Raw genomic sequence first — 13,210 nt, forward strand, 5'->3', positions numbered from 1 at the left:
GTCTGGAGAAAAAAAAAAAGAATTACAGTGGCTTGCAAAAGTATTCGGCCCCCTTGAACTTTCCCACATTTTGTCACATTACAGCCACAAACATGAATCAATTTTATTGGAATTCCACGTGAAAGACCAACACAAAGTGGTGTACACGTGAGAAGTGGAACGAAAATCAGACATGATTCCAAACATTTTCTACAAATAAATAACTGAAAAGTGGGGTGTGCGTAATTATTCAGCCCCCTGAGTCAATACTTTGTAGAACCACCTTTTGCTGCAGTTACAGCTGCCAGTCTTGTAGGGTATGTCTCTACCAGCTTTGCACATCTAGAGACTGAAATCTTTGCCCATTCTTCTTTGCAAAACAGCTCCAGCTCAGTCAGATTAGATGGACAGCATTTGTGAACAGCAGTTTTTAGATCTTGCCACAGATTCTTGATTGGATTTAGATCTGGACTTTGACTAACACATGGATAAGTTTTGTTTTAAATCATTCCATTGTTGCCCTGGCTTTATGTTTAGGGTCATTGTCCTGCTGGAAGTTGCAACCTCCGCCCCAGTCTCAAGTCTTTTGCAGACTCCAAGAGGTTTTCTTCCAAGATCGCCCTGTATTTGGCTCCATCCATCTTCCCATCAACTCTGACCAGCTTCCCTGTCCCTGCTGAAGAGAAGCACCCCCAGAGCACGATGCTGCCACCACCATATTTGACAGTGAGGATGGTGTGTTCAGAGTGATGTGCAGTGTTAGTTTTCCGCCACACAGCGTTTTGCATTTTGGACAAAAAGTTCCATTTTGGTTTCATCTGACCAGAGCACCGTCTTCCACATGTTTGCTGTGTCCCCCCACATGGCTTGTGGCAAACTGCAAACGGGACTTCTAAAGGTTTTCTGTTAACAATGGCTTTCTTCTTGCCACTCTTCCATAAAGGCCAACTTTGTGCAGTGCACGACTAATAGTTGTCCTACGGACAGATTCCCCCACCTGAGCTGTAGATCTCTGCAGCTCGTCCAGAGTCACCATGGGCCTCTTGGCTGCATTTCTGATCAGCGCTCTCCTTGTTCGGCCTGTGAGTTTAGGTGGACGGCCTTGTCTTGGTAGGTTTACAGTTGTGCCATACTCCTTCCATTTCTGAATGATAGCTTGAACAGTGCTCCGTGGGATGTTCAAGGCTTGGGAAATCTTTTTGTAGCCTAAGCCGGCTTTAAATTTCTCAATAACTTTATCCCTGACCTGTCTGGTGTGTTCTTTGGACTTCATGGTGCTGTTGCTCTTAGACAACCTCTGAGGCCGTCACAGAGCAGCTGTATTTGTACTGACATTAGATTACACACAGGTGCACTCTATTTAGTCATTAGCACTCATCAGGCAATGTCAACTGGGCAACTGACTGCACTCAGACCAAAGGGGGCTGAATAATTACACACACCCCACTTTTCAGTTATTTATTTGTAGAAAATGTTTGGAATCATGTCTGATTTTCGTTCCACTTCTCACGTGTACACCACTCTGTATTGGTCTTTCACGTGGAATTCCAATAAAATTGATTCATGTTTGTGGCTGTAATGTGACAAAATGTGGAAAAGTTCAAGAGGGCCGAATACTTTTGCAAGCCACTGTACATCTATTTACAGTTGCTTAAAATCTGAGTAAATTTCAATTACGAGAAGACAATCTACTGGCTATTGTTACATTCACTTCAGTGTAGCACTAACAGGACTGTGAATATTCACTATAGCTATCAAAGAGCTTTAGTTACACAGAAACTCTGTGTATCCACAGTCTGTAGCCTAGCCTGTTGTCGCATTCTTACAGAAATACCACACATATTTGAAACTAAAACATATCCTCTTATTAGCAATAAATGTGCCAGGTGGTGACCCTGATTTTAGATAAGCTTATGGAAACACATCCTGATTATCATAGGCAGCATGAGTCACATGTGAAGTAGAATGCACTCCAAGGTTTAGTTAAGATGAAATGGAAAAAAAAACCCCTTATATAAAGATATATGCCATGCAAAAAGAAAAAAGAAAAAGAAAAGCGGTTGATGTCTGGTGCTGTTTGAAAAAAAATTAATTTCAGCTTCTCTCTGATGAACAGGGCAAACAAACTTTACCTGATGTCTCTGGCAGAAAGACATCTGAGTCTGAGTCATTCACCAGAAAAGGTGGAGATGGAGGGTTTGAAAAGAAGATAGAGGCAAGGTCTGACAAGAACAGGTGAAAATAATCAAGCCAACAATAAAGCAAGTCATTTAAAAGAAAAAATGTAAAGAATAACATTATAATGAAACAATAAAAGGAGAAAGTAAATGGACAAAAACTAAAAACACAATAAAATCCATGACCACAAAATAAACAGACACGTGCCATATATATTTACATAAAAAAAATAAATAAAATAAAACCCTTTAAACACTTCTCAGATTACACTTGTTTGATGTGTGATGTGTGCATATGGGGTTGGTAATACCACTGCAGTGTATAAACTGAGATTTAACATGCTGAAAGCTGGGATTTAATTCCCGTCAGTGTATCTTAATCAGGGCACTTTTTGATGCTATTTTGACTTTAAAGCCAAGACCTTTGACAGTAACAAGATTCTGTTTGACAACATACGTGCCAGCGAGCTTTATAGCTGACCCTTTGACCCCAACTAGGTGCCAATTAACTGTGGATTATGCTTAACCTAGGCAATGGGTCAATGACAATGTCACTCTCTTTAAACATTGGTGTTGCACATGTAAATCCATGAGAAACAAGCTAAATGCTGGTGAATGTGGTGATGTTAAATGCACTCAAATTTCTTGCGGGAGGGTGGAGTGACTGTTTGATTTGTAGAAAATGGTGAAAAATTACACCGGGAAAATGCAAAGTGGGGAAAAAGCCTACAAACTCTAATAATTTGGTAATTTTAGGCTTCTGTTTCCGGACTAAACTAAAGGAGAGGCTTCAAATTAAGTAGCTCGGAAGAAAAAACTGAGTGACAAGTTAATGAGTAAAAACCTGAACTGTTGTAGCATAGCTGCTTGTTGAAGTTAGACTACTCAGATTTTCATGTAACCAGAGGTAATATTTGAAAAGCATTCTCAGTCTGCAGCAGGCCCTGGGTTAATTGCATGCAGTTTTACTAAGAGGATTGGCATTTCTCTAATTGAAATAACAGTCAACTGCAACTTTTTTACCTTTGTTATAAATAAATGGATAATATGTTTTATTTTTTATTATGGAAATAAGGCAGTGATAGTCATATGAAGCCAGATCCCACCCCACACGGTGCCCGCTGGACAGTCAACCACTGGAACAACTGTTCCATCACTACTCGTTTGCCACTCACTATTACCCAGTTTCTGTAATTTAATATTTGCAGGAAGTGATCAACTTTAATTATATGCTTCTGCTGTAACAAATCATTTCAAACACAAACTGTCTGTGGGTTACCTGCCGATGATGACACAGCGGAGGAAGATCTGATGGCCTGAGCTGGACTTAAAGGATCCAGAGACAGAAGGTCGTTGTTAGTCAGCCTGCCGTAGTTACGAGAGAAAGAGAAAGTCAAATAAACGGACGTCACCTTTCTAATATAAAGCAGCACATTTGGATTCAGTATAAAACAAGAAGCACTCAGAGAGCGCGAAACCTCCACCAATGCAGCTCTCTCTCTGGGCAGTGTTTACTTTTAAGGGAATAGTATTTTATTTTGGATATGTTCATTTTGTTTTCTTTGTTCTTTTGTAGTGCGGTAAAAATCAGATAAGGGCAGCATGACAGATTTTAAATAGGTCTATATAGCATTATTTATCACTTTGATCTTCAGATCACAATCTACTGACCTTGAAGGAGAGGTTAGAGGTCAACTGTGACATGATATTTTAAATCTTTGCATGGTACTTTCTATTTGCACACTACACTTGTAAGAAGCATAGTTTCTTTTTGTCAAGTTGACCTTTTGGTGTATGCAAGCCAACTTTCAGTGGATGGTTAACATCACTCCACTCTACACTGTTAAAAAGTTTTACAATAGTTCCTTTAACACTTTTCGACCTATTGTGTTTACAGACAGAATGACACAGACATAAATGCTACCAAAAACATAACCTCCTTGGCAGAGGTAATAATAATAATAATAATAATAATAATAACTGAAATGTTCACAGACGGCGCAAACATAAAGAAAAATATGATCATTGGCACGGAGCAGGCAAAGGTTTGATGTTTTACTCCAGTACTCACTCGAATGATGTTGGCACTCTGGGTTTTCCTAGCTCATCACCTGAAGCAAGAGAAAAACAAACAGAAAAGTCAGGCCCGCAGTTCTTAACAGAGTGGTGACAGCAAATACACAGCAAGTTACTCAAAATCAAATTTAAAAAAAGATATTTGATAATTAAACCTTAAACCAGATTTTTTCCCCATTAAAAAAAAAAAATTAAACCACCACCTACAGTACCACTGAAAATATATATATTTGCAGTAAGGTTAGATACAGGTGTTTAATTTTCTTATTTCTGCTTTGTAAAATGTTTTTTTGAACTTTCATCCAAATACTGCAAAAGAGTTAACACAGGAGGTTATGCTGTATGTTCAATATGGTGGTACCACTTTAAAACAAGGGATGAAGCAACTAATCAGGAAATGCCCTGTTCTTTTGTTCCCCTGCTTTAAAGCGCTGCCTTACATTGAAAAGATCCATATAAGCGACCTGAAGCAGCACTTCAAGCACTAGAAGTAAAAAGGTACTGCTGAGAGGACCCAGATTTAAAACCACACGTGTATTTAAGTCCTTCAAATTCAGAAACTGAAAGTTTTCAGTGAGTCAGTGATGTTAGCTGGGGGGTCAGCTGGCTTCAGAAGCTGTATGAAAGGCTCCCAGGAAGGGACAGCGATGAGGGCTGTGGAAGACATTTTAAAAGTGGAGGGGAAGGAAGGGTTGCAGGCCAACTACTGTAGTGAAAAAATACTCACCGAAGCCCTTAGTCTTAGACCTTACTGTAGACACTCCTGTGATCCCTGAGCGCATGTAAAGTATACATCTATCAATGCTACTAATTTTTGCAAATTGATGTAAATGCTATCAGTGTGTGGGTTGCAGAAAGCGAATGGGATTATCATTAAGTCTCATACAAACACTGACTATAAAAACAAAGTAATAAAAAGAAAAACAAGATAAAAAGAAGATTAAAAAAACTTTCTGGGTGAATAATCAGTGCTTTTACGCTTCTTTTATCAAAGACCTCGTGGACTACAACAAACACGTTTTCATAAGCTCTTGGGGACATACACAAATTCAGCAAAACTCCCACAACTGTGCCAGCTTGCAGAAGGGAAAAGATAATTTCTGACATGTCCAAACATAAACAGTTAATTAAGCAATTAATCTTATTTGTACCATTGGAGGGAAATATCCCCCGAGCTCAGATTTATAGAAGGGAACAGTTATTTACTTTTTCTTGGGATGTGTTGGTTTTGGCTAGATTTCTGGATTTTCCATCTTAAAGACAACCCCTTTAAAAACAACCCGGGCCAGGAAAAACGTGGTCGAGGAGTTGTGCAGTCGAGCCCCCCTCCACTTCATCCTTCACAGTCATGTAGCAACACAGATAAAGAAAAGGTCTGGAAGAAAAAAAATACTCACTGGACTGGTTCCTCCGCATCTGTCCCTGAAAGCAAAAACAGACAATGATTAATCAAAGATGCATATATCCCAAAGCCAATTACTAACCGATACATGTCAGAACTTTGTTTACTTGTTAACAAAAGGACAAAAAGGACAAGAAAGAGGTGTTCGCGCTCTTCAAACTGGACTTCACGAAGGGAGAATTGATCTACAAAGTGCAATGCGATGCTGAATGGATCCCTAACTTTCTCTGGGGATTAAAAAAAAAAAAGCAAATACCTATTAAAATACGTGTTAACACTGGTCAAAATTGTATTATTAATTATTCCCAATGGCAAAGGGAATTTTTTCCACTTAGAGTTCAAGACAGTAAATCACAGGACTACTCTCGACTCACACATACCAGACATTAAACCTAGGGTGAAAAATTCAGCAGCACAAAACCGTGTACGTAATCCCATATAACGATCAGTCAGAGACAGCACAGAGCGTGCCTCAAACTCTTCACCAGCTTCCTTTACAGATTCTTTTTTTTTCTCCTTTTCCTGCGACATAAATCTTCCCGGGTCCAACTGCGTTAACACAACCTATGTGAGATGCACTCTTCAGGTCCAACACTTTCGGCGAAGAATTTATTTCTTACAAGAATAAAGGTCAGGTTGGAGACGGGGGGAGACAAAAAAAAGAAACAAAATGGGTTTAAGGAACATAGCAAAAGCATTTAACTGCCGTTGAGCTGCGAGGCCAGGGTTTAGTCCCACAGGCGCTAAGCGGCAAATGGGTTCAATTATGGCTATTGCTGGCCACACACACACACACACACACACGACTTCCATTGCTATTTCAATAAAGGGAACACCGTGGAGGGGAAACGAAACAGGAGGAGAAATGAAAAAAAAAAGACAGAAAAATGAGCACTGATGGGGGAAGAAAATCTATCAATAATTCACACCAGATGATGCAATGTTTGTCATCATCTTGGATGGAGTATATGTTTTCAGCTTTGTGTAAATATAAAATAGGCAGAGGGAGCAGAAAATAAACAAAAGGAGGGCATATACAATCTAAAGACTACGCTGGTATTTCAATTCAAATCAGTAGTGACAGAGACGAGAATGTAAGGGTGGGTTTAACTACAAATCGGTGACAGACAAGGTTTGAGGTTAAAACTCCCAATCGAAATTATTTATTTTTTTGCACTTAATAGAAAAAACATCTCTGTAAGCTTGAAAGTTATCTTTATAATTAATGTCGGTGGGGGGGGGGAACATTTGTCAAAACTACGTAACGAACCCCATAAAGTATTCATAAATAACCACAACAGAGTCCTGTCTAGAATAAATGGGCTTCAATAAAACCCAAAGACTAAAACCAAAGAAAGAAACGAGAGGGGGGAAAAACAGAGTGAGATACAACGCAAATGGCGAGGAGGAAAAGCAATGAGAGCTGAGGCTGAGAGAGACGGCCAAAGTTGGGAAAGAGGATGCCGTGACAATCGGTTAATGGTGCAGCCAGGGAGCGAGGCGGGTGAAACCCACTAGACCCCCTTAGCAACACTGAGCGTGCCCCTCTCGGCCGCTCCACAACACTATTAACAACAGCAGCTCAGTGCACACAGGCTGTGCGTTTGCACACAAGCCGTAGTGGTTTTAAAGTTTAACGACAGTGGCTATTTTCATGGAGCGCCAGAGAGTGATTCAGAGACTGAGAGATGATGAGGGACAAGGACTTGAATGGAGAGCTCCATGACTGAGGTCACAGATCGTGTGTATGTGTGCAGACTGCAGAGCATTGCTGTAAAACATTCCCTAAAGAGCTGAGAGTGTGTGTGTGTGTGCGCGCGCGAGAGTAAGAAACAGCAACATCACACACTTAACTCAAAAATTGTTTCTGAGTTCTTAATATTTGAAAAAAGAAGATGAAAGAATAAGTGATCCTAATGTTGCTTGATATTAATCTAAATTCTAAGAAAAAAAGAAAAAGAAAAAATTGCACAAACATGAACCTCAATGAATAAGAAAACAATATAGCATGTAAAATAAACATAAAGCTTTTCAATGTAAAAAATAATAGCTTCAAGAAAGAGTAACCAATGGGAAACACCTTTGATAAATGGCAGTTTAATCTGCCCTACGAGGGGACGTTTTTACATTCTCGTGATGCCCTCTAGTGTTACACAAGCAGAGCAGCCTCCTTCTGCAGCAGGGCAAGGTAGCAACAAGTTTATCTTTGAGGATTTTACTATTTGGTGTGCTATCAGAGTGTCACAAGCCGTACCGAGGTTGAAGGCGACAGGATGATGTTTCCAATGGAGGCCTTGAGCTCATCGATGTTGGCTTGGTTCTGATGAACGCCGTTGTTTGGCTGAACGGGCTTGATCTGCACGTGGAACTTCCTGGGTTCGTCTTCATCCTCCGAGTCGCTGGACGAGTAGAAGGAATTCTCTTTGGCATGTGAGCAGAGAAGTTAAGGAGGATAATGGCAACAACCTCAGATCAGAAACATGGGCATAAATCTGAGTTTCATTTAGCCTTGTTTAAAAAAAACCTCAACAACTCCAACGTGCCTAACAAGCGAGCCTGGCGCTGAGACAAACAAAAAAGGATATCGTTTTCATTTACTTCTGGTCTGATGCAGAAACCCTCTTCATCAACTTGAGGAACATTCTGCAAAAACACAAGCAGGATACGATTTTCCTTTCTTCCACAATTTATTTTGAGTTAACACAAAGTTAATTTTACAGGATGAAATCCTTTGTTAACGCATCTTTTCTTTATGCTGCTCATTTCAAACTAGATAAAAATAACTTTATTTTGTCAATTTGTTCAGAAAATTGCTAAAACTTCATGTTAAATTGTAAATGATACATTTTAAAAAGAAGGTTGATTAATACCTAACTTCAAAAGGCAAAAAATTCCAATTAAGTCTAAAATGGTGTTTTTGCTTAGATATAAATTTGTTGTAAATGAATGGGTACAATCATTCATGTTGAGGCTTTAAATAATAAAAAATATACTACAATTGAAAATCAGTACACATATTTATAGATACATAAAACAACCTAAAACAAATAAAGACCGGGTTAAAGGGGTGATATTATGGTGATTTTTCACTATCTCATCCTACACAACCAAATTTGAGAGCCCTGTAAATTCAGCGGAATCACACAACACCTTATACCATTAGGGACACGTTTTGTAGGATATTAAGATTTTTAATGAAATGCATTATCTATGTCGGTATGAATATTTGCTGCGCATGTGTTAGAAAGAGACACTATGTGTAAGAGTGACGTTAATAGCTTGCTTACAGCATTCTGGATGTCTGCAAAGTATCCAGGCGGAGCACCATTGGCGGTGTTCTACAAGCACAGAGAGGGATGAATACATGAATACGTGAACAAGCACATCCACAAAAAACCGAAACGAACGGGAACAGAGAGATGGAGAAAGTGACCGGAAAATCATTAAAACAGAACATGGCGATAAACGAACGAAGATGTTTTCCACCTCCTGCTGTCTGAAATCAAGATAACACAACAGGGTGAAACTCAAAGATTATAGTCGCGGTCTGCGTCGGTGAAAGTTATACTCACAGCAGCCTCGACTTCTGTCGACTCCCTGGAAGACACAAATGGTCACGTGATCATGACTAAGAAGTGAAGATGAGTGAAGATGCATAAATTGTGCTGTGGACTGGAAATACGAGTCTCTACTCACGTAGAGTCTGTGTCCTTGTCTTTCCTCCGACCTGGGATTAATAGTTTTCTTCTTCTGGGTTTGGCTCCTTAATACATATTTAAAAAATGAAGAGCTTTAACCACAGATTTATTTAAAAAGCATCAGTTTTCAGACATATTTAATATTTGTGTCCCTCAAATGTGTTTCTTCTTTTACAAAAAGGCTTACCTTCAGCAGCAATAGCTACATTGCACTCCTCAAACTCAATGGGTCCTAAAAAAAAAAAATCATTTAGGTTCATTTGACATACAAAGGGTCAATGACCCACTGCTGTGAACGTTGTGAATGTGAATCACGCAATGATCACACAGACACACACACACACACGCAGTCTGCCGTGCAATGCAGCGAGTGTATACAAACAAAGCTAGGCTGCTCCCAGAGGGCAGACAGGGTCAATAGCAGAGTCAACTGTGTGTCTGGTGGCCCTTACAGAGATGGCACAATCCCTCCTGGTTGACACGAAGCCCCACTCTACACCGTCACATAATCTTCCTCACAGAGAGACGCTTCTAAGCACAAAACCTCACCGCAACCATGAACCAATTCCAAATCCTTGCAGGAGCTCGGGTATTTTCAGCAAGCGGCAGGTGTGAAGGCTAAACTGCGGTGAAACTAAACCCGGCCGCATGACACACGCACAGTTACTAAACCCTACTACGAAAAAGACAAGCGAGTGCAAGATTACATGCGCTGAAGTGTTTAAAGACACTCAGACAAATCTGCTCTTGAGCTTTAAGTAACGCCCTTTTCTCCTTCACTCCCACATGTAGAAAACGGCGAGAGAAAGAACAAACCATAAACAAACAAACATGATCGACTGAAATCGCTGAAACATCCTTGGCTAACAGGCAAATCCTTAAATCGGTTCCAGCAATTGATCAGTGCATCATTTGGAGTGAAACCAGCCATGAATTTATATGGACAAAAACAACAGCAACAAAAAACCAAATAGTTTTTGGCTATTTGGACACGTCATTTAAATGATGAGAAAACAAAAAACAACAACGTTTACGCCTAATTTACTCCTCGTCAATTATGCATATTTGCCTCTAACGCCCTGCACTTTGATTGTCACGCCGAGTAGGCACTCACACACACACAAATGAGAAGTAAGGCATGCAATGCGTGTACGTGTCAATCAGCCAAATCCACTAGATCAGGCGGTGCGTGCCTCTGTATTCGTGTGTAGTTACAATCCATTTAAAAGACTCACGCCTTCTTAGGTACACAATTAAACAAACAGTGGTTAATTAATGGTTTTAAATGGCAATGTGACTATGACTATTAGCTCTTAAAATGCGTGACATGAAAGAAATGGGTGATATACTGCACATACCTAGAAAGCTTAAGAGTGTACACAAGATTAACAGGAGGCACAGAAAGATATACAGAGAAAGAAAGATGGGGCAGGACCCTCCGGCGAAATCTGCAATACACTAACAGGGCTTGACCTGAAAACAACAAAGCTAATGATATTTTAACTCAAAATATACACAGCAGCAGTCCAATGCAGTCCCCTGCCCCCCACCACCACCAAGAAGAGGCCAGTCACGAGCAGAATCGACGCATTGTTCTGAGTGTGCGATGCCGACTGAAGCGCAGGGAAGCGGCGAGTCACGAGAGGCATGCGAGCAAGTGGAGTGGATAAAGCTCACCGATGACCGATCTACTCTACTATGCAATATCGGGCTTCAGCACTGCTGGCAAACACACAGCGGCGGCACGGAGGGCTGTTGTGGGTTTTGAGTGAATGAGAGCTTCGTGCCAATCAAAGCAGCCCTGGCGTGCTCATTCAAGAAGACTCACAGAAGGAGGCGAGAGATAATTTCATCATCCCTGTTCAATCAGCTTTAAGAACATGTGAATATATGTCGAGTGTTGCTTTTTTGGGTGTTTTTTATAAGGAGAAGAAGAAGAAACACATCATTAACTTATGACATCAGTGTTTATTTACCCATCAGTGGTAAAAATAGTCAAACAAAAGTAGTGGACGGGGTTGAAAGATTACCCTGTGCCATCGGGATGTTTAAAAAAAAAAAGGCTGTAGGAATCTGCATGAGACCCAAGCAGAGCAGGAATTCTTTGCCACCGGCATCCTGCGATCCCATCTGACAATATTTATCCACACAAACAGCCGAAAATGTCTAAACACCAGATGCATGAATATTACCTAAATCTGGACAGACATTAGGAACTGTTTAAGCATCTCCTAAACAGACAGACGACTTTGTTTATACAGGGGAAGATGTTTCTTTTCTTTCTACTCTCTGTGAGGGAAGCATGCAGTCACGCATGAGAGGAAGATGGATTTTTTTTTTTTTTCAAATTGCATATGCTTCACATGGCAACTGGGAGCCAGAGAGAGGGGTGGAGTGGTTTGCGTGTCTGGCCCGCCGCCAGTTGACAGCTCAGCTGGATATCGTTGAACACGCCGACCCCCCCTGCCTCGCAGCGTGTCACTTTGAGATTGTTTCCGCAATAGAAAGTTTATTCAACCTCTCTCTCTCTCTCTAAAGGCTCCAGACCGGCCATCCGTTCAGCTATTTCATCACGGGGACAGACGGGTTATTTTTCTGACAGGGCCAGGGCTGGTGAGCAATTCCTAATGAACGCGTTTGATACGGGGAAGGAATTTTCTGACCGTTTTTTTTAAGCGTCAATTAATACTGCTGTCCAAACAAATGAAGGCCACCACTTCTTAGATGCAGCGTCTGGACACAGGGGGTCACCGTTTGTGTACACACAAACACAGCAGAGGTGACCCCTCTGCGCCCGTGACCTGACGTGATGTAGTACAAGTGCACAAGGGCAGCTTGTAATATTGCAGACTGGGTTTTGAGCTATGTTGCATGATGAGACTACAGAGGCTAATGCCAGAAAAAAAAACAATACGTCAGAGACGCTGTAAAAGAAGGAAAATATCGACCAAGGAGATAAGGGAATGAGTGCGTGTGCGTGAATGAGAGGGAGGTAAGGGAGTGGAGCCAAAAGTGTCTGTGGAGTTTTCCCTTGATTATTGTGGCATGGCAAAGTTTACACAAGAGTTATTGTTGAGCCCTGACCTCCTGAAGAAGTTGGTTATGCCTGCTTAGCCTGTGAACACAGCAAAGCCCCCGGTGTGTCACATGCTTACTGGAATGCCAAGCCTGCCTACCTTTACAGCAGATTACTGTGATTGACTCTGATGGCCCTCTCTCCTACCACTAATTGCCCCTCTCTATATACCCCTCCCCTCTCCACAAGCCTGGGTCAGAAAGAAGCCCCCCATACCCCCTGGCAACAATTTCTTAACACACAGTACAGACACTGAAAAATATAAATTACTCTAAATAAAACATACAGGACCCCGGCGGCTTACCTGGTCTCTCTTTGCCCGTTCCTTTGCTTTCAGCCAGTTTCTGGATTAAGCTCTCAACTGATGTGTTCTCGATGTTCCTCACAAATTCATGGTGGACCTGGAAAGGTTCAAAAAGAAATCAGATTTACCCATGATCTTAAAATTTATAGTCTTCTTTAAATGAGGTTGTGGTGATTTTTAACTGATGTAGTGCTTAGAGCGAGTTGGTCAACTAATGGTAGAGTTTGTTTGTTACTTGTATAAAAGAGGTCATTTGGGACCACTTGCCAGGTAACATTTCTCTTAAAGTGTGATAAGAAGAAGATGTGCATATTTAAGTGCTGCCTGCAAAGCCAGATTATATTTTCCTCTAAAATCTGGCCTGTTTTTTCACTGTGCAGTAGCTATACAGCTCAGTTACAATGTACTTAAAAGTTGAAAAAAAAGGTCTTTACCCTCTGCAAGCAAATACCTACACAAATGAAAAAAACCTCAGTATCACAAGCCAAGCATTGATCT

The 13,210-nt window shown here is 40.8% G+C and overlaps 1 protein-coding gene across 7 annotated transcripts in view; it reads right to left on the bottom strand.

Moving 5' to 3' along the window:
• The window catches only part of fcho2 (FCH and mu domain containing endocytic adaptor 2), a 50,852-nt gene that overhangs the window by 11,759 nt on the left and 25,883 nt on the right, over nt 1–13,210 (bottom strand). For 4 of the 7 annotated variants that reach the window (XM_085414336.1, XM_085414338.1, XM_085414340.1 and 1 more), the window contains exons 8-18: nt 12,713–12,809; nt 9,520–9,564; nt 9,331–9,397; nt 9,207–9,231; nt 8,922–8,972; nt 8,218–8,277; nt 7,889–8,062; nt 5,630–5,654; nt 4,960–5,004; nt 4,228–4,267; nt 3,436–3,521 (exon numbers count right to left, since the gene is read on the bottom strand). In XM_085414336.1, coding sequence (XP_085270462.1) covers nt 3,436–3,521; nt 4,228–4,267; nt 4,960–5,004; nt 5,630–5,654; nt 7,889–8,062; nt 8,218–8,277; nt 8,922–8,972; nt 9,207–9,231; nt 9,331–9,397; nt 9,520–9,564; nt 12,713–12,809 — 715 coding nt within the window. Of the gene's footprint in view, nt 1–2,111; nt 2,202–3,435; nt 3,522–4,227; nt 4,268–4,959; nt 5,005–5,629; nt 5,655–7,888; nt 8,063–8,217; nt 8,278–8,921; nt 8,973–9,206; nt 9,232–9,330; nt 9,398–9,519; nt 9,565–12,712; nt 12,810–13,210 lie in introns of all 7 variants that reach the window. The other 3 variants (XM_085414337.1, XM_085414341.1, XM_085414343.1) reach the window with 2 other exon arrangements.

This window comes from Rhamphochromis longiceps, linkage group LG7 (genome assembly GCF_057381845.1).
Source record: "Rhamphochromis longiceps isolate RC_006_pf linkage group LG7, R_longiceps_female_GT1.1, whole genome shotgun sequence".
NCBI lineage: Eukaryota > Metazoa > Chordata > Actinopteri > Cichliformes > Cichlidae > Rhamphochromis > Rhamphochromis longiceps.